This window comes from Diadema setosum, chromosome 9 (assembly GCF_964275005.1).
Source record: "Diadema setosum chromosome 9, eeDiaSeto1, whole genome shotgun sequence".
NCBI classification, from domain to species: domain Eukaryota; kingdom Metazoa; phylum Echinodermata; class Echinoidea; order Diadematoida; family Diadematidae; genus Diadema; species Diadema setosum.
The window spans coordinates 10,596,466-10,617,843 of record NC_092693.1 but is presented as its reverse complement, the minus strand read 5'-3'; the positions used below and the strand labels follow the sequence as shown (position 1 = coordinate 10,617,843).

Sequence of the window (21,378 nt, the reverse complement as noted above, 5' to 3'; positions counted from 1 at the left end):
CCCCCTGGGGGCCCCCTGGGTGGGGCATGGTGCCCATTTTAACAAATTGAGTTCCTAACCTCCTAGGGATGCTACCTGCCAAGTTTGATGAAAATGTAAAAAGTTACGCACGACGGACGACGGACACCGGACACCGGACGACGGACGACGCACGACGCACGACGGACGCCGGACGAAGGGCGATCGCAATAGCTCACTTGAGCCTTTGGCTCAGGTGAGCTAAAAATATACTGCAATTTGCCCTTATAATGGCACCCTTGTCATCTCTCTATCTCAAAAGAGCAGCTATGTCCTTCCTTGCCTAGCTTTGCTCAAATTTTAAGTGATTGAGATAAGCTTTTGAAAACACTACCACTTTCTTTCATATTCTTTTTTTCTTTTTACCTAAATATTGTACAGTCAAACATGACAGTGTGTGCAGACACAAGGAAACATAAACAGACAAAAATCAGGCATCAATTTGAATTCACATATCACATATCAGAATTTAATAATGTGACTCGTCACATTCAGGTTTTTCTCTACAAATCCTGGCAGACAATGGCAGGCATACACTGTATGCACACAGTATTGAGTAAGACAAGGAGGAAATTTTTGCCAGTAAGGAATAGGAAAGAGAGAAATGTCATAAACAGGATGATGCACCAACTGACTGTTTCTAACAAAACAATCATACATACATAAAATCTTAAATATCCTATGACAAACCACTGTCAACCCTGAGGCAGTATCTTCAATACAGTGGGCCATCCACACTCAAATTTTCCTCTGGCTCAAAAAGCACCTCAAAAATACAGGGTACCATGAAATACCTGCCAGCTTACAAGCTTAACTAAAATGGACAAGTTTTTGGTACATTGCCGATCAAGATCTTGACAAATTGCTACTGGAAGCCATTTGCATTCCCTAGTTTTAGCAGGGTGTGGACTACTGCATAAGCTGTTATTTTCATGAGGGTTTAATTTTTGTGAATCTGCCAATCACTGTTGAACCGTGAAATTAACAACACACAAAAATATCTTGACCTGACAAGCATCAGTGCACTTATGACAGCCTTGAGGTCAAAATCACGAAAACATCTTGCAAAAATGTCTGTGATCTCCTCATTCACGAAAATATCTTTACGGGAAAGTAACAGCTTATACAGTATCCTCACCAAAATTCTAAAGGGATTCCACACAAGACTATCAACCCTTAAGAGATGGTAATAAGCCAAGTGGTTGTGCTGATCCTTAGCAAATCTGGACACTGCATTTAAGAATGTCACTTCAAAACTGCAAGGTATGTATACTGTGCGACTCACTGAAATTTCACACAAACTGGAGTTGCAAATGGGATAGTTAGACAATGCTGATTTCTGCTCACAAACGCTGTAGAGTGGAAAATGTGACGAAGGCATGTTTTCAAACAAAAACACTCTGGTCATGTTCATCCTGTAACGTTATGTCTAATACTCAAACGAAAAAGAGCAAAGACATTAAAGATGTAAGGGAGAAACTTCTCTTTTTCTCCACACATCAAGGGCTATTGACATTCAAAACATACATATCTATAATTAGTATTTAACAATAAAAATATCTCAGTTTCACAAATCATCTCGAACGCCAAAGCCAGGCCCTTTGGGCGGCTCCGTCAAGCTCGTCAGACCGCCCTCTGGTTCTGATGCAAAGCGTTTACGCCTGTTGGTAAGAGAGAGAAATAGGATGCCAGTTATCAGATTTCACAATCAACATTTCCATAACTTCTATAAACCTGAGCTGCAAATTATCACATTCGAATATCTTTTTCAATAATTTCATCATACAAATAAAGAAATTGGCCATATCATTAAAGGTATTGTCATGTTTCACTGTAGTTAGGATTATCAACGTTAGTAATAATATTGTCATTATTATCACTCTTATCAACATTATAATAACTTTTTTAATAACATTACCATCATCATTACCATTACCAGTATTATATATATGTAACTACCGCTTGTACTACCTATCAAATAGAAGACATGTAGCACAACCTTTTTCATGGTTGAAAATTCTGATTCGCCTATCACAGACACACACACACTCCTCGTTCCCATTCAATTTTGCATGAACATTACTGTATCACTCATAAATAAATGCATTACTGTCTCTTTAATATAAATGGGGGGGGGGGGGTGGTTCACTCATTGATAACTATCAGGTATTTTCAAGTGATCCCTATATTGAGATTTATCAATATTTTTTGGTCTTCAGCAAGTTTCCACCCATGATGTGATATTACCTGATGCTTATAATTCACTAAAATGCCCCCTGCATTGCAATAAATTCATCTCAAGGATACCAGGTATCTCCTGTAACAGTTCTCTGTGAAACATATAGCTACTTCTTTAAAAAGAATACAACTCTGACCTCCAGATAAGTGTGTTATCACCATGCACATTGCAAAGACAAAGTCATTTCACAAGCTCAGCTGTTGGCATTGAATCAATTGCACTAGCGAAACAATTTACACTACTGTTCACCCAGTTTACTTACTAGTCACTGGTTACATGAGAAAGTCCAATGTATGCCCTTTGTGCATTCATTAAATACAATCAAAGCCTTGCCAAAACATGGAGCAAGAGAGAGTGAGGCTCACTTCTCTACAGAAATTACTTCAACAAAAACAGCTAATAGTCTTTGGCAAATAGTCTTTGGCAGGACTTCTTCTCAGTGCAAAACGAGACTTCTCACTACCACATCAAAACTGATCATTCTTCTTCTTTTTTAAACTAACCTTGGTCCAGCCTTGGGCGTCCTGCCAGCCTTGAGATCATCAATGATTTCTGACATGTCCTTTACTGATAAGTCCTCATAGTAGTTGTCGTTAATCTGGACCATGGGTGCGTTCACACAGGCACCGAGGCACTCCACTTCGGTCAGAGTAAACATCTTGTCTTTCGTCGTCTCGCCAACTTTGATACCTGAAAACCAAGAGGGAGCAGCAAACATTATAATCATGCAGTTTTGTTTTAAATTAATGCTTTGCCCAAGTAACGATTGGTGGTATGACAGGATTGGTAGTGAGGAAGTGATTGGAAGAGACAAGAATGTAAAACAGATGTCCCAAAATGCTACTTCTGAGAGCTTTTTGCTGGAGAAAACCCTCCCATTACTAAGACCAATCAAAAATGGATTACTGGGGCTGAATTAATATTTCAGAGCAGTACTTCACATTGTTAAAAAGGGGAACTGGGATAGACTTCGCATCATTTGTATAAAGACACAATTCACATGCAGACACACGTGAAACAAATAATTTGCAGTAGTGGCAGAGACACATTGCTCAATGAAAGCATATGATTAGCATAGTTTTGTGTTACACACAGATTCTGATTCATGGGGGTATATCCTGTTGAACACCATGAGTTATCTACATTTAGAATTCTTCATTCATTAGTGATGCTGACAACACTTAATGATTTTATTGATTCATGCATAGAGCGAATCCTAGCTTTCAAAAATTGTATCGCATTGCTGGCACATCATAAAAATATGAACATCTCCGTGCAACTTGGAAAAGGATTTGAACTCAGACAAATCTCAACACAAGAGATACTTTTTGATGTGGCTCAGAACTATACCAAATATATCTTCAAATCCTACATGATGGTATGGTTGACCAGGGGACAAGTAGAATGCTGCTGATAAGCTTAAATCTCACACTTGGTAAAACCTTACCTAGCTTTGACTTGATGATGTCCAGAATCGAGTCAGAGTCTCGCAGCATACAGGGTGTCGTTGTGCAGATTTGGATGTGGTATTTGCCCACGGGGTTCCTGCAAAGAAATGGGGGGGGGGGGGTTGGAACCACAATGAACAATAAATCATCTCTCTGCACTAAGCATTGCAACATCTCCTAATGCCTATGACCTCCGAATAAGAAAAAAAAAATGTAAGACTGCAGCAAGCACGTACCAGTAGCACAACAAGTAGTGGGGCTAAAGGGGATACCTCAAAAGAGTTGAAAGTACACAAAGACAGGGGACACTCAACAGTTATGAGGAATCAAGGATACACTAACATCAATGCCTTGCTCAATTTGGTAACCTGAACTGTATACTGACTATTCCAAGTACAGTGAAACCCCGTTATAACGAGTTCGGTTATAACGAGGAACCGCTTATAACGAGGTGATCGCGTCGGTCCCGTTTTCCTTTGCGTGTAAACCTATGGCAGAACGAATCGGTTATAACGAGTTCGGTTATAACGAGATTCCGGTTATAACGAGGACATTTTCGGCGCATCATGATAAAGAAAAACATAAGAAATTTGATCGGATATAACGAGGTACCATTTCTTGACTTGCCGCTTTTCAAACACGAGACAAATGAAACATTGAAAATCGAATTCACGCTTACGGCTATCCATGTCTTTTTCCCGTTTTGCAGAGAACGGTTCCTTCCATGTTTTCTTCTAAACCACGCAAAAAAACACACAAAAAACACATTAATACCATTCGATGTTCCTACTAAATTATTAAACATAATCACTCGATTTTCTTTTACGCGAGATCACACGCGTGCGTAATGTTTTGCAGACCACAGCGCAAAAAAGATAACGCACTCAAAAACTTTTCATGTAGCGACACTCGTGGCAAATATGGAAATCGGAATGCGTTTGCAACTCAACATTATATCCTTTCCATTTGTAGTCCCGACTTCCAGTTCTTTTGCTGGTTAGCAAATACAAGTGTATGATTATAGCCGAAATAATTAATGAAATCGCGATATCGCCGTGACAGTAGCGTAAAAATAGTTGAATAACGCAATCCTGTCGCAATTTTTTTAAGAACGGATGTATACAATGCGAAGGGATTTTCGGCAGATGATAAAGAACGCATCTTTAATCCTTTCGGGCGAAACGATAATACATTGTATGAGATTACAGCCGAAATGATTCATGAAATCATCGCATTCCCGCTGGGCACCAACAGCGTAAAATAACCTTGCAAGTTACGGTAAACGACGCACGAATGTTACTCTGAAATCATCGCGATCTCGCCGGATGACAGTAGCGTAAAAATAGTTGAATAACGCATGTTTAGCTACTTAATCGGTGTTCAGAAGAAGAAACAAACGTATTTAACAATTTGAATAGATCTGGGTTTGTTCATTATCACAATTTTGACAACGCATTTCACAATGAAGATTTTTATTTCTTTCAAAATGGTCTACGAGTAACAGATTTGGGTAAAAAGGATCACAAACTTCTAAATTCAATCCTGTCGCTTATTTTTCAAGCACGGATGTACAAAACGCGAAGAGATTTTCGGAAGAAAATGAACAACGCATCTTTAATCCCTTCGGATGCGACGAACATACATTATATAAGATTTACAGCCGAAATGATTCATGAAATCATCGCATTCCCGCTGGGCACCAACAACGTAAAATAACCTCGCAAGTTACGGTAAACGACGCACGAATGTTACTCTGAAATCATCGCGATCTCGCCGGATGACAGTAGCGTAAAAATAGTTGAATAATGCATGTTTAGCTACTTAATCGGTGTTCAGAAGAAGAAACAAACGTATTTAACAATTCGAATAGATCTGGGTTTGTTCATTATCACAATTTTGATAACGCATTTCACAATGAAGATTTTTCTTTCTTTCAAAATGGTCTACGAGTAACAGATTTGGGTAAAAAGGATCACAACCTTCTAAATTCAATCCTGTCGCGTTCAAGCACGGATGTACAAAACGCGAAGAGATTTTCGGAAGAAAATGAACAACGCATCTTTAATCCCTTCGGATGCAACGTACATACATTATATAAGATTTACAGCCGAAATGATTCATGAAATCATCGCATTCCCGCTGGGCACCAACAACGTAAAAATACCCCGCAAGTTACGCTAAACGACGCATGAATGTTACTCTGAAATTATCGCGATCTCGCCGGTTGACAGTAGCGTAAAAATAGTTGAATAACGCATGTTAAGCTACTTAGTCGGTGTTCAGAAAAAGAAACAAACGCATTTAACAATTTGAATAGATCTGGGTTTGTTCATCATCACAATTTTAACAACGCATTTCACAATGAAGATTTTTCTTTCTTTCAGAATGGTCTATGAGGAACAGATCTGCGTAAAAAGGATCGCAACCTTCTAAATTCAATCCTGTCGCTTATTTTTCAAGAACGGATGTACAAAACGCGAAGAGATTTTTGGAAGAACATTTCGGGCGCAACGATCATACATTGTATAAGAATACAGCCGAAATGATTCATGAAATTATCGCATTCCCGCTTGACACCAACAGCGTAAAAATACCTCGCAAGTTACGGTAAACAACGCATTTCATACAATGTGATTTTAATATAATATAGGCCTATACTTCTCAAGAACATAACGTGCACTATTATGCGAAGAGATTTTCGGAAGAAAAATAAAGAATTAGCCTATTTCAACCCCGACATTTTCGCCTAATTCACAAATAATTTCCCTTTGTTCTCTCGATAATAATGATCCATAATTGTGTAATAACAATGCAAAGGATGTTCTTAACTTTCATTGTTGGGTATATTATGACGTCGTGCTAATGTTTTTCTTTGTTTTTGATGCGTACGGTTATAACGAGGTACCGGTTATAACGAGGTAATATCGCCGGTCCCACGGACCTCGTTATAACGGGGTTTCACTGTAATGGATAATGAAAGACATCTTGTGAAATTGCAAATGGTAGTGTGCGCAAATCTTTGTATTAAAATGAGATGTACATGGAGGAGGCTTGAATCAGAAAATATCCTCACAATACAGAGTCAAATTATGAGGACTGTAACCTCCATGCACATTGTACAAAACCAGCAACATCATAATAGGAGCACAGGTAAACTGAATCACCAAAGGCTTGTTCTAAAAAATCCCCCCCCCCCCCCATCAAAACTAGGCCTGCTGATTTAAATGAAGTATAATGAAGTTTGCCAACACAATATTTTTGCTTGTCATCAGCCATCCACCAATTGCTCATGTCACTTTCTGGCACACAACATGAACCCTGCAATACTTTTGGAAAAGAGGCCCCTACCTGTTGAACATGGTGTAGAAGGTGGCAACCTCGTACACCCGCATCCTTGGCATATCTAGGATGTCTGCAACTTTGTTCATGGCAGAAATGGGTGTCCAGCCGTGCTGTCTCTGTGCAAGGTCCAGTACAGGAATGACCGCTGCCGCCTTGTGACCATCTGGGTAGTTGGCTATGATGTCATTTACTCTCTGCAAATATTCAAGTAAGTATAACAATTCCTCAACAACAACTTCATCTTTGTAAATCATTTTGCAGAGGCTACACAATTTCAGTAAATTCTCTCTCAACTGGGCAAATCTTAGAGATAACAAAAGACAATGGTGGCAGGAATTGAAGGTTGCTTAGCCACACAAAATACAGAAAACAATATTGCTGAAATCACTCTCACAATGATAATCATCTGCATTGTACAATCTAATATTCATAATGTCCATTTCTGCAATATTCACATAATCTTGTTACAGTTCTTTCCATCAAGTTTAATATTCAGCTGTGCAGGTCACATGACATCACAATATCTTCTTTTATCTCCCTTCTTTTAACCCTATTCTAACTGGGCTATTTGAGACCAAGTTTTTACTGGGGGGGTCAATTTGACCCCCCCTTCAGATCTTGGCCACCGATCGCGCGATAGCCGCGGAATTTTGCCTAAAGATAGAGCTGGATGTCAACTACAAGATTACATGGTCATACAAGAGAAAAATATTTCCTTTCTATTTTCAATAAATTAATTATGTAAATTTGTGCATGAAATCATACATATTTTCACCTATAATTCCATCAAAAAGACTGAAGGATTGCTAGATTTTTGTGTCAGAATTCCTAAAGACATATCAAACAATTTTCATATAAAAAAATAGCGCAATCAAAATCAATTTCTTTTGTTTTTTATTGTTTTGTTAATTTCTTATGTATTTTATTGTTTTTTCAACCTTTTGTTTTCTATTGTTTTTTTGCCAAAATTTGTTGCAGGCACTTTTTCAGGCTTATCTACACTAGAATTGATTAATTTCAATGGTTGAAAGTTGAAATAATCTAATTTATATCAATTGAACCAAAAACCACAATTTGCATTGGATTTGCACACGTGTCATGAATTTGAGCCGTTTTCGGGTTGATATGCCTATGCAAAACATTACGTAACTTCAGAATGGTGTACCCGGACGTCGCAAATTTGGTCTCAAAATTTGCGGGAGACTTGAACAAAGTCGTGAAACGACGCGGCAAAATCTTTGCGCGTTCCGGAATCGTGGCGCGAAACGTCGAGGGGAGTCAATGACCCCCCCCCCTAGTTAGAATAGGGTGAAATGAGTCAGTGCTCAGGAACCATAGACACTTTAATAATTCCAAGCCAAAGTGCTCTGCAAATTAGCAAACAATTATGTAGTAACAAACACTCTTTCACAATCTTCATTAACTAATAAATGATTTATAGACCTAATTTCCTGATAATAACAGAATTGCTGGTTAGAACCTTGCATTCAGACCCATCTTTTGGAACATATCAACTAAATGCTGTAAATCTATAATACTGTTCGATATATGTGTACCAGTTCTCTGAAATGAACAGGCTTGTGCAAGGACACAGTAAAAAAAAAAAAAAAAAAAAAAGTCACAAAAAATCCATTATGTTAAAACATTCATTCTAAGGTCAAGTATTTTGTACATAGAAAATGAAATCGACAAAATCTTGCTTAAAAAATTCCTACATATTTCATTATTTCAGGGTTAATAGTAATGATCACTGTGACCATAAAGGTTTTATCTACAGGAGCTTTTATGCTACTGTAATATTGGGGAAATAAACAGCTTTGAATATCTTCAGCAATTTAGCAGACAACATTCTACAGCATTATACATTAAACTAACGAAGATTTTGGCAGAAATGCAAGTGTCAAAGGAGATGCACTGCACATGATGAAATGTCTCTTTGAAATGTACTGCTTAAAAGTGGTTTACGGTAAATCCTTGTAGCGACTTACCTTCATATTTTCTGGGGTAAATTCAAATGGTGTCTTGGGATTGTTTTCATCTGTATCTCTGTGCTGTTGGTAGGAAAATAGGACATGTGAGGCACAACTGGGTTGCAAGTATAAATATGTATAAGAGGCATATTGGTGCTCGTTTATCAGTGCTACATTACTGCAGCTAATGTCATCTTCTCCGAATGGTGCAGCAGTCATAAAGTGAACACCAAATTTATTGAGAACACAGTACTGCTTTTTTCTTTTCTGTTTTTTGCTTGTTTTTCTGCATTCTTCACATGCACACACACACACAAATAAATATATAAACAATTCTTTTACTGGCAACCAAAACCTGGAATGCTACTTGCATGGCATATTTGGCCTTAGACATACATATAATCAATGTCTGTACTACATACCACAAACAGTTGATCAGAAGCTTTCACACTGCTTGAATGAATCGTCCTCAGCTGCCGCGCCTGTAAAGAAAGTAAGTGCAAGACAGGAATTTTACTAGTGTAATGCACTGAGTGTGATGAGTATATCATATGTAACATGTAGTTATCAAAATGAAACCCTTTGTAGTCAGGTTGCTTAATGTCAAATTTTGAGATTACCATTACACTTGGCAATCTCAAAGCTGAAAGCTTCTTGTGGTTTCACACTTGGCAAAACTGTGTGATACTTCTCAAAATTCCCAAGAACTTTGATTATCCCTGAACCATGAAGCTGTTCTGGGGACCGTTTCATGAAACTTTTTGTCAGTGATTTCTTTCGTGCGTCTGATTGGCTGATAGCAAATTTGTCTGTGAAAACCTCCGACGAACTCGTTGATGAAACGCCCCCCAGATTACTAATTTTTTATGACCAACAGTCATTTCTTTTCTGCTTTTACAAGACACTATGATTCCTTTATCAAATGGAAACTACATGTACACATATTGCATTCAACCAAGCAAGAAACACATACACAAGGCATGCCTTTCACACACTGGCATACATACAGATGCACAGCTGGCATATATGGATTACACAGAATATGGATTGATTGTTGTGGTTGTGGCAGAGCTCAGACTGTCAGAGTGACTTATTATGATGCGTACAAGGCCGCAGGGTAAGGGTAAGGGAAACTAGAACTTTTACAAATTATGTTTTCCAAAGCAAAAGAAAATGAAAATGCTTGAATAAAATGCATGCAAAAATTGTTTGTCTATTTACGGATGTGTGTCAAAATTTTGACAATGTCAATGGCGTGTACCAATCTACCGAAGGGTCCATCATATAATATTTGTGACCGAGGTGTGCATCACTTTCAATGTTTTATCCACAAAAAAGTGACTGAGGGGTGTGTCACAAACCATGTATGGTCGTCCAAAAAACAACCATGACACAGAGCAGAGAGTGAGAAGCTGAAACGGTTTTACATGTAGCTCTAAATTTATGTAAATTTAATCTGAATGATCAAAGAGTGTCGCCACTGTCTGTCGGTCATGACCCTGATAACAAGGTGAGCTGCCTTCTGCCCCTATTAAAACTCCAGGATTAACCTAAGTAGCGTTTTTCATATAAAAATCAGATGTACATCAAGCCATGAAATGAGATCAATTATCCGTAGATTGATACCTAATATAGACATGAAAAGTGTTGAAATCAGCCGATTTTTTCGTTTTCTTGTTAAAATCTTGCATTTTAATAACTTTTCGCGTTTGCGATTTTCCCATTGCAGTAGCGAGCGCCCTAGGGGCTGCTAGCGGCCCTAGCAGCTTCGATTTGCCGATCATCGTAAGCAGAGAGCTGAGCCAGCGCGCGGCATCCGCGGGCAGTCGTAAATCACACAACACCCATAGCGACTCCCGCGGCAGCAAGCGCGAAGCTCTTCACGGGCTCCGTTCGGGCAGCCAATTTCACTGAAACAGGCATTGCAAGGTCCATTTCGTGTACCGTTCTTGCCACATGCGCTAACTTGCGCTCGATAAATTTTCCTTTCAAAAAATCAGAAAACATCTCAATTTTGAAAAAAGTGAAGTTTCAATACTGCCATATTTTGCGCTATGTGGATTAAGTACAAAATACACCAAAGGTCACGACAAATAAGTGTGAAATTTCGACTTAGCATGCCGAACAGATCGTCCTCCTCAGGCTACTAGCGGTAGGTAGCAGACGCAAACCCACGTACAGGATGGCAAAAGTAGTTTAGGTTTGTGATTCGAACATGTTGTTTGCAGTACGGCCGTATTACTTTTAAAAAGAATGATATCGATGCACCCCTGTCATAACTGCTACAGCTAGCGATCGTCGCGAATGGGCTCAGAAATTGAGCACATTGCGTGTGTAGAAAACGATGTACATTTGTACATGTACATGCGCGACAGTGCCATCTAGTGCTGAATGACGAACGCTAACCTAAGTAAATTATTCCATCCCGGCCCGGGTTAGTTCCAAGGTCAAGGAGCTGCTGAGCTGAATAATCTGAAAGGGATTAAATTTACTAGGACCTACAATGTACGGTACTTCAAGGTTCAAGCAAGGATCATGGTTTGTCATGGCATAAAGTACAGGGCTGCCAACTCTCACACATTGAGCGTGAGACTCACACAATTCAACCAATTTTGACTGTCTCACTCTGATAAACAAAATCTCACGCTAAACCACCCAAATGAAATGTACATGACTACAAAAATAAATATATCTCTAAATTCTCTGATATTCCGAATATCGATATGCCCAAGCCCAAAATTTCGAGATTTTCCCGCACGGGTGTAAAGCTTAACCAATAATAATCATATTCGGTTCGTGCGCAAAGACGGGCTATTGGATTGCAATTGGTTTCTACCTATACCACGTGAGCGTAGCTTGTACTTTTGGCAAATTACAGTACATATGGCTATGATGTGTGCTTTACATCGCTTTACATACACTGACTGTGTACGTAGTACATGTACGTAAGTACGTACGGCCGCACAGCAGGCCGCCAGGCGCTCGCCAGGAGGTCGCTCCGCTCCGCTCCCTCGCACTAGTCGCAGTGTCTCACTCCAAACTCTCACTCAAGGTTGGCAGCCCTGAAAGTATGACTATGAGAATGACGATAGAGCAAGCCTAAAACAGCACTCATGATGAGATAAATTAGTAGAATCCACTAGCCCTAAGTAGGCCTAAGTAGGTAAATTATTCTAGCTGGCGCTGGCGCTGCTGATCACACTGATCTGATCACTCACTCAGCTCAGCTCTGCGAGTATTCCTCTAACGTTACATAGATTTGAAGGTACGGGACTGCAGACTCAACACGTATTACGTAAAGAAGATAGATGTGTGTGCAGTTATCTGCAGAAAACTGAACTTACTGATGATCGAACAAGGGTTGCAAGAGGTAGTCTGATCATTTTGCTTGCAGATTTTTCCACGTTAGTGTTAATACTGGATTGAAAAGACAAAATTCCAGGTGTTATTCTCGGAATTCGGCACTAGACACTGCCAGCGGCCGAATAAATTGTTCTATGAATAACTGATATCCTGAAATGATAAGAGTGGATAAAAAATAATAATTCATCAAAATATCTTTAATATAAATATCTGAATTGTAAATTATATATTTTGTAATTTGTTACATTTCCTATAAAAACCATTCAGGAATCAAATTTGTTGCAATTATCAACACAATTTGTTAGAGCCGGAGACACTTTAGACAAACAGCGCATGCGTGATTGTATTACATAATTGGTGTTGTGGGTCATGTTGCTAGTCCTTAGAGACGCTCCGTAGCCTGTCCGTACAGTACCGGAGAACTAACACGTTAGATAGACACACGATAGGCTGTGATTAGATCTAACGTTACAACGACTGTGATCTTTTGGGAGTGAAACATTTCAATGAACTTGGCCTGACCATGATACCTGTGACTTGTGATCAAGCGTTGTAAGTGTTCTGTAAAGATTGATCACGTTTTTTAAATAGGTTATCTATCTCATGATCTGGTCTAATCTCTCGTCAGTCTCGATCTCTGTCTCTCCTCAAAAAGTAACGCAAAGTTAGTGTTCTTTAAAGGTTTAGCTCCAGATAAAGTAAACTTAAGTCATGTAAGTTAACGAGTTAGAACGAGCAACTTAACGTTAGTTCCGCATAGTTGATCTGTTGATTTATGCCAATTTGGCAGTGTATACAACCACACGCGTGTGTCTTTACCATCCAGCCACACGAGTGTGGTTGTAGCCATGGCCCGAGTCGCTGGATACAGCCACACTTGTGTGTAATGTACATGTACATAGGGATACAATGTACACACACGGTACGGAGAAGATGATCGCCGTGCGTGCATGTCAAACACGTAAACGCCACACAATCAGCTTGCTCACAAAGTGATGAAAGTAACCTCATTTTCATACCTTTTAATATTGTTATTTTACAAATACATTTTTCGCTCCATTCTCATTTTGTTTGCTTGATATGATGGGTTTAGAATTAATAGCAAAGTTACAGCTGCCGCTAAATTGGGGGACTTTGGATTGACATCGCTAAACTGCTGGTGGTGTGCTAGCGATCGCTCAGTGCAGCTGCAGCCTAGCCAGCGCAGTTGCCGCCTGCCCCAGGAGGGACCCGGACTCGCGCGCCGGCTGCCTGTGTACGCTGGATCGTGGATGCGCGATTTGCGAGTACCCGAACGAACGATACGAAGGCGAAGTCTCAATAACGACACGATGTATCAAAATCAATTATAACTTTAAATTTACCTCATCAAATCAAGAAAATGAGAATAAAGTTAAAAATTTAAAAAAAGTAAATTTGTCTAGATGGTGTGATAATATTAAATGGGATTAATCTAGGAGGCAGGTTCATGTTCATTGCTTTGCAGTGGTGCATGATCGCGTGTTGATGTGGCCGGCCACACACATATTCCCGCTACGCGTTTGTGGATATGTACATAGTACAGTACATTATACACACGTGTGGCTGTATCCAGCAACTGGGGCCATGGCTACAACCACACTCGTGTGGCTGGATGGTAAAGACACACGCGTGTGGTTGTATACACTGCCTTATAATTTACAGTAGAATATGCTCCCCCCCCCCCCCCCCCCCCACACCAGATTTTGCTTGGGGGTGGTCACACTGACACAGTGCAGTGCAGAGAAATGTGGCTTTGAAGTTTAGTTTTTGCATTGGATGCTATTATTGTGTGAACACATCGAATAAAACTTGGACGGAAGAGATTCCTGACATGCTCTACAAAGATCCTCATTTCTCTTTATGAGCACTGGAGCAGTTAGAAATGTCTAATACCTAATGTAGACCTTTAGACCTGTCTAGAACCTAGATCAGATCATGAGATGGGATTTTCTGTAAGATGTAGGTGATAAGTTGTGGTTTCATATCCTGAAAGTGCATGTGGATTGATACGCTGTTTTTAAAGTTATGAGTGTGGAGGGTCCCATTGTATTATTATTATTATTTTTTTTGTTTTTTTTTTTTGCGGGGGGGGGGGGGAACATACGGTAGATCATGAGTGCATTTGTATGTTAGTTGTTCTGTGAAACTTGCTCACAGCACATGTACATTGTACAAAAGCCTGCATACGCAAATGAACGCTATGCCTTGGCAAAGGTCTTTACTGTGGCTATGCATTTGCAATGTGAGACAGACCTATTGTCAACGTACCATACTTTTTTCTTTCTTTTTTTTTAAATAAAGATGAGATAAATGTTATTCAACTTAATACAATGTAGACTGTAGTAAACTATCCAGCAAACAGTGACAAGGGTGCCTTCAAAATTAAAGGTAGATTATTTTGAATCACACCCTGATTCCAAAACTGCTATTTTCTACCAACTGTAAGTAAGCAAATCTCTTTATAACTGAGATGGTTTTGAATGTTAATCTGCAAATAGAAATACAGGTACAGTGTAGATATAGTCTAGAAAAGATAGACTATTGAATTGACACTCAGTGCACATATCCCATTTATCATAGACCACAGTCTACAGAATCCTGCAATTCAAATGAATTGTAACATCTTCATGTAATATACATGTGTATTTACATTGTACACGTTTGCATAACTTTATCCCCAGATGAGAGCATGCCTTTATGGAGTGGGATAGAGTACTCTCTCTAAAACAGGATCCGGAAAATCACCGTGTGTAATCAGACTACATAGGCAAGCATAATTGCTGTGCAAAGAACACAGGTTACACACAACTCTCAAAGATGGGGGACAAACCAGGCAGCACCAAGGCCTACAAAGGAAAGTTCTTTGACCTTCGTGTGAAGCTCTTCACGGAGGAGGTGTTCGTCATGAAGGAGATCTACAACGAGATGAAGGTGCGGGCTCTGAAGGCCAAGATGGAGTTCATCACAGGGGTGCCAAGCCACCTCCAGCGCTTAACGTATCTTGATGAAGGTATATATCATGCATTCTTTTGAAGAATCGCAGCTGCTCGAGATAGTGTATACTCTTTTCTTTATTGCATAGTGCAGATAGACATCTCAATTCCCTGCTTTGACATCTGATAATCTTAACCCTTGATACTAAATTGCATGTAATCAGCTTTGACATTTTAAACTCACTGAATTCCTGCCTAAAACAGCATTTTCGTCAAAACTGTTGCACATTATTAAAATACACTGTACAATATTTTGTTTTTACCTCACCTGTTGGTTGCAGCTTACAGTGCCATTCACCTTTGTTTATTTCTTATATATTATGTAGGTTCAGGGGGCAGTGGTGGTCAGGAGTGCTTAGCCTTTCAATAGCTCCTTGCTAGTCATATCATGCATTGTCTGTAAATCCTATTACTTGAGATCATGATGGCTAAACCCAGATAAATTTCTCTCTTCCCCAGCTGACATGATGGATGATAGTGATGTCAGACACCATGACATTGTGCCTGGTGCAATTATCAATATGGACGTCTGGAACACGTGGAAGAGTCTCATTGCTTCGGCGGCAAAAGGTGATATCCACCAGGTAGGTCAGGTCGTCACTGTATCTTTTTATTGAGAAGATTTGCCTGCATGTGCTTGAGACCCCTCAGTTCTGATCTGCCATCATTACCAGGCAAAAATCACTAGCTGTGTCACTATGCATGATGTACACCTACCTGTGTACCCTGTCAGGTGGACATGACATCACGTTGTGCAAAGTCGAACAAGCTCATTTCCTATGTTATAAGAGTTAGTCAGTTGCTATGGGATACACTCACCATGTTGAAGATAAAACATTTGCTGCATTGTCATGGCTGGCAAAGTATCAGAGGCAAAAAAGAAAAGTATTTCTTCAAATCTGTCAATCAGAGAGAGTCAAGGCTTTTGATGGTATCTTTTTATACCCTGACATTTTGTGTGTCTGATGAATGATCTAGAAACAATGTGAGCCTTTTAGATTAGAGTATCTGGCTTATTCTAATACATCATCTTTCAGACAAGTCATATTGCTACAAAACTAATCACCTCCTTTTTATTTCACATTACCATTATTGTATTCACAGTATCACAGATATATGAACAGAGTAAAATTGTGAAATATATCCATTGTGTCTTGTTGCAATTCATCCAGGTCATGAAATTGGGAGTGACAAAGGACACAACGTACGAGACGCCGTCGTCACAGATGATGCGGGAGAAATCAAAGCAGGCCTGGATTGCAGACAGGGCTTTCGTAGCACTCTGCATCGCAGCTCACAGGGGGCATGTTAACCTTGTACAGAGGCTTATCGTAGGAGGTAAGTACATGGGGGAGAAAACTTCACCCAAATCCCTTTTGGGGAGATTTTCTGTGGACCTGTCCTTAGCAATATTTAACTGCAAGATTTTCATTCTAAAATGACATGTAATACTGATACCAGGTGCATAAATTTGATACTTGTTAAATTGATCTTTTAATGATACTAAAGATAAAGCCTAATTTTTCCACTTCTCGACCATTTTCTGAAGATCTGTCAAACTAATCCTTTCCCCTGTGTAATTAAGCTTGGTTGCTAGATATGCAGAGACATTTCTGCGGTAGTTATGTTTCAGTTTTATTTCCACAAAATTGCATTAAAAGTTTCAAATTCAAATTCAAATTTATTTCATATTTCCATTTTCTCAATGATGACATTACAAAATTATTGACAAAACAAGAGTACAAAATATATACAATCATGTCTTTTGATTGTAGAAGAAAAAGAAAAAGAAAATATACTTGACACAAATGTACATGGTCACATCGTATGAAAATATCACTAGTAAGTATAAGAAATATGATGGGGCCTACATAAAAGCTTTAAAGCTTGTAAAACTGTAGGTTCCCAAGTTCATAGGCATATAATTTTACACGGAGAACGGATTTGTTTGTCTTGACCAACTAAAATTACACCAGTACAAAAAATCGATGAGTAATAAACTAATGAATCACATAGATATCGCACAAATCAGACTGCATACAAATCTCGCAGTGTTTGAATAACAAAAATGCTGTATTACAAGATGTATCGGTACCATGAAATCACTTGAATAACTTGGTGCTGAGGACAAGGACAAAAGACTGGGAGCATGAAAAGGTTGCTAAAGGCTTGGTAGTGTGTATCCACTAAGTAATAACTGTTTTAATTTGCGTTTGAAGGTGAATAAGGATAAGGAAGAAGTGATATCTAGAGGGAGATCATTCCAATATCTGGGTCCAGTAAATATAATTGTCTTCTTTGCAAAAATAGTGCGAGTACGGGGAAGGTGATAGGCGTCACTCTGGCGAGTGGGATAACAGTGGATAGAACGATTCCTTTTGAACATGTGGATAAAAACAGATGGTAATTCATTAGTTGTTAGTTTATACATAAAAATTCCGAGATTATAAGAAAATAACTCTGAAATTTTCAGAATTCTCTTTTGATGGAAAAAACAATTGGTATGGGCAAAATATCCGGTGTGGTTTATGATTCTTATTGCACACTTTTGAATACGGAGAAGGGAATCTAGTAATGAGTGAATTGCATTTCCTCACGCCAAAATTCCATAATTGAAGTGTGGAGATATTAAACAAGAATATATACTCTGCAAAATATGAACAGGAAAGAAATGTTTGAGTTTATTCAAAATGCCAATATTTCTAGACAAAATTTTACTTACAAAATTAACATGAGTTTTCCAGGATAATTCTTGGTCAATCCAAAGCCCTAAAAACTTTGTGTTATTAACCTGCTTTAAACATAAATCATTTATTTTGATATCATATGGAACAACATTCAAAGAATTACTAAATACCATATAATGAGTTTTTTCTATGTTCAAGGATAATTTGTTCACATAAATCCAGGATTGCACGGACCTGAGCTCAGTATTCATCATATTTATTAATGCAGTGTTCATTATTTCTTCATAAAGGAATGTGCATAGTGGATTTTTTTCTCTTGACTTTTTTTAGTTGTAGCTGTAAACAGACCACAAAAAAAAACCCAAAAAAAAAAAAATGATCCCACATGTGTAGCATATGCCAATAGCCCTGGAAAAAAAAAACCACAAGGGTACCGGATATTTACAGCATGTACACTAGACAGAATGAGATTGCATATTTTATTATCCTATTTCCCATTGTGATTTTAGGGGCAGATGTTCATGCAAAAACAGCCAACGGCCGGACTGCACTTCACATAGCTGCCGCCCAGGGTAAGAACAATGCCGTAGAAGTCTTACTGAACAATGGAGCCACGATAGACGACCCCGATATCGAGAACAAATCACCACTGGTCCTGGCGGGGCTTTGGGGACACAAATCATGCGAGAGGCAGATCTTCCTCTACCAGTGGCAACAGAGGGCAGCCAAACAGAAGCCCATCGCCAGGACGACGGGACGCATGGCGCACCAAATGTACGACTCCAAGCTGAAGACGTGGATGAAGGGCGCGTACTCACAAATGTACACCGCCAGGATACTACCTCCCGGCGAGTTCTCGGGGAGTGGGCTGGACGCTCCGAGACGAAAGCATCGGCCTGGCTCGGCTTCCAGCGGCTGGGCGAGTGATGGTGATGCTGAAGATGATGGCTGGTCCTTGGCTGATGGAGAGGAGGTTGGGACGCAAGTACGGTTGGGGATGGAGACATTGAAGAATGTTCAGGCAGCTGAAGCAGCCAAGAATGCTGGCAAAGGGCAAAAGTGAGTTCATCCCTCTCTGTATCTCTCTTCCTCTACTTATCTTTCATTGGCTCTCCTGGCCTCTCTCTTTCCACAGTGGTATCTTATTGTAACTGCTGGATCAAATTTTATAATGTCATTTGCAACTTATTAAACTTTAGTGAAAGAGACATTATTTCAACGTGAAATCCATCTCCGCTGCTAGCAACTGAGATAAGGGGGGTAACAATATTCAGCTTCTCGTTGTGTTTCCCTTGATGGATGTTGATGGGCAAGAAACTAATCGATGTTGTAACCTCGGACAAATGCTATTAACTTTTCTCCTGATTAGAATTTATCTGAACATCACAAGTAGGACTCAACAGGGAGTCATTCTTTTTCATTCTGAGAAAGTGATAGAAAACATGGAAGTTAAGCATCTTCAATGAAACAGAAAAAAAAAATGTCATGGAATCCTGTGCAATGCCTCTTTATAGCACTAAACATGAATATTGCACTTTACATGTCAAAATGTTAGCATTAGGAAGAATGTTAGAAGAAGAAAATATATTAACATTTTATATCCTGGTCCTGTTCTCACATAATGTTTGCTTAACACAGTATTGCTTCTGACACATTGTATGCATATTATAATATCACATTCCACAATGGTTTACATATACATGCAGAAAACCAATGAAAAGGAGGAATTGCTCTTGTAGAAAAACAAATTTTAATATAAAATCTCCATACCAAAGTAGCAGACCAGGGAAAAGAAAATATTTCCAGCTCATTAGACAAATACAAAGAAAGTAGTGTGTGTATATCATCAAAGTTGGTGCTTGATAAACCATTCAAATTAACTTAATCATGTGGTTTACAGGGTTCGATGGTCAGTCATGCTCTGTTGGAGGTATTTTGCTTTGCAGGATGTTACCAAAACATTGTGTTTTGGGTGATGTCCACTATGTGTATGGATAGTTTTGACAATTAAGAGCTGTCAGAGGGCTAGTTTGAGATGAAAAGTTATGTGGCTTAGGAAAAGAGGGTGGAAAGAAGGTATTGTTATGATACAATAAGATTATGTGGCTTATGAAATGTGGTTTACAGGGTTCGATGGTCAGTCATGCTCTGTTGGAGGTATTTTGCTTTGCAGGATGTTACCAAAACATTGTGTTTTGGGTGATGTCCACTATGTGTATGGATAGTTTTGACAATTAAGAGCTGTCAGAGGGCTAGTTTGAGATGAAAAGTTATGTGGCTTATGAAAAGAGGGTGGAAAGTAGGTATTGTTAGGATACAATACGGAAACAATATCTTCTTTCAGTCATGCTACAGTGCCCTCCTGTTATAAGGAAAATGATTATAACAAAATTCCAGTTACAGTGAAGTTAGAATTCAGGTGTCAAAATCATCTGCTCTATGTTTGTTTTACTGTTGATTTGTTTGGGTATACTGAAATTTCAATATAATGAAGAAAACTGCTGGTCCGAAGAACATTGTTATAATGGGAGTCCACTGTATACCACAAGTGTGTTGAGATCAATTATTTTCCTTATAAGTCCCAACTTGATTATCGACGTGATTATCAGCATGTTCCATATCTATGTCCACTAGTCTTGAAATGCGCTTGTAATCCTTTTCCGCAGGGGTGCCAAGGCCAAGGTAGAGAAAGGTCGTGACCGCAACTCGACGTTCGACGACTGGCTGGCCCGGAAGCAGAACATAGAGCGGGAGAAGATGAAAGGGAAGAAGAAGGCCGACGCCCGACAGAAGATGATGGACGAGGACAAGAAGAGACTCAATGCGGGCAAGGAGCCGACCAAGGTACCGAAAGGCGGCAGGTACGGCCAGAATCCCCGCAGCCCCGACAGGAACACGCCGGATGACACCGGCTTCGACATGATGAAGCTGAGGAAAGAGATGAACATCTTCAACCCCATTCAGATCCAAAACTGAATCTTTTTGGAGGTTCATGTTGTATCATGATTTGGAGTAATTTATTTAAGACTTCAGGAAAAAAGATTTCAAGAGACAAAGAGTGCTCATCATTGATTCATTGAGTGCAGATATCAAGGCGATTAAAGTGCATTCCATGAAAAGAACAACTTTTCCTCAAGGTTGTAGTCGTGGTCTTTGTTATCAAAACTGTTTGAGGACTTCAGATGAGTGCAGCAGCATCAAAGCTTGAAGGAGATAAGTTTCTGATGGTATGTTATTCCCAGAGAGAAATTAGACTGTATTTAGTTTGTAATAAGCCTGTAGCTTTTGAACATGATA

The 21,378-nt window shown here is 39.2% G+C and overlaps 2 protein-coding genes across 2 annotated transcripts; one reads left to right on the top strand and one right to left on the bottom strand.

Moving 5' to 3' along the window:
- Positions 1–459: 459 nt before the first annotated feature.
- LOC140232468 (NADH dehydrogenase [ubiquinone] flavoprotein 2, mitochondrial-like) lies at positions 460–12,503 on the bottom strand. The gene is made up of 7 exons (XM_072312559.1): positions 12,362–12,503; positions 9,440–9,499; positions 9,036–9,098; positions 7,054–7,241; positions 3,705–3,802; positions 2,761–2,947; positions 460–1,679 (listed from the first exon to the last, which is right to left on the bottom strand). Exons 1-7 carry the CDS (start codon positions 12,398–12,400, stop codon positions 1,586–1,588), a joined length of 729 nt encoding a protein of 242 aa, XP_072168660.1. The 5' UTR covers positions 12,401–12,503; the 3' UTR covers positions 460–1,585.
- Positions 12,504–15,209: 2,706 nt separating this feature from the next.
- On the top strand, positions 15,210–21,058 carry LOC140233421 (uncharacterized). The gene is made up of 5 exons (XM_072313528.1): positions 15,210–15,411; positions 15,854–15,978; positions 16,567–16,732; positions 18,591–19,140; positions 20,748–21,058. Exons 1-5 carry the CDS (start codon positions 15,219–15,221, stop codon positions 21,055–21,057), a joined length of 1,344 nt encoding a protein of 447 aa, XP_072169629.1. The 5' UTR covers positions 15,210–15,218; the 3' UTR covers position 21,058.
- The last annotated feature ends 320 nt before the right edge of the window (positions 21,059–21,378 follow it).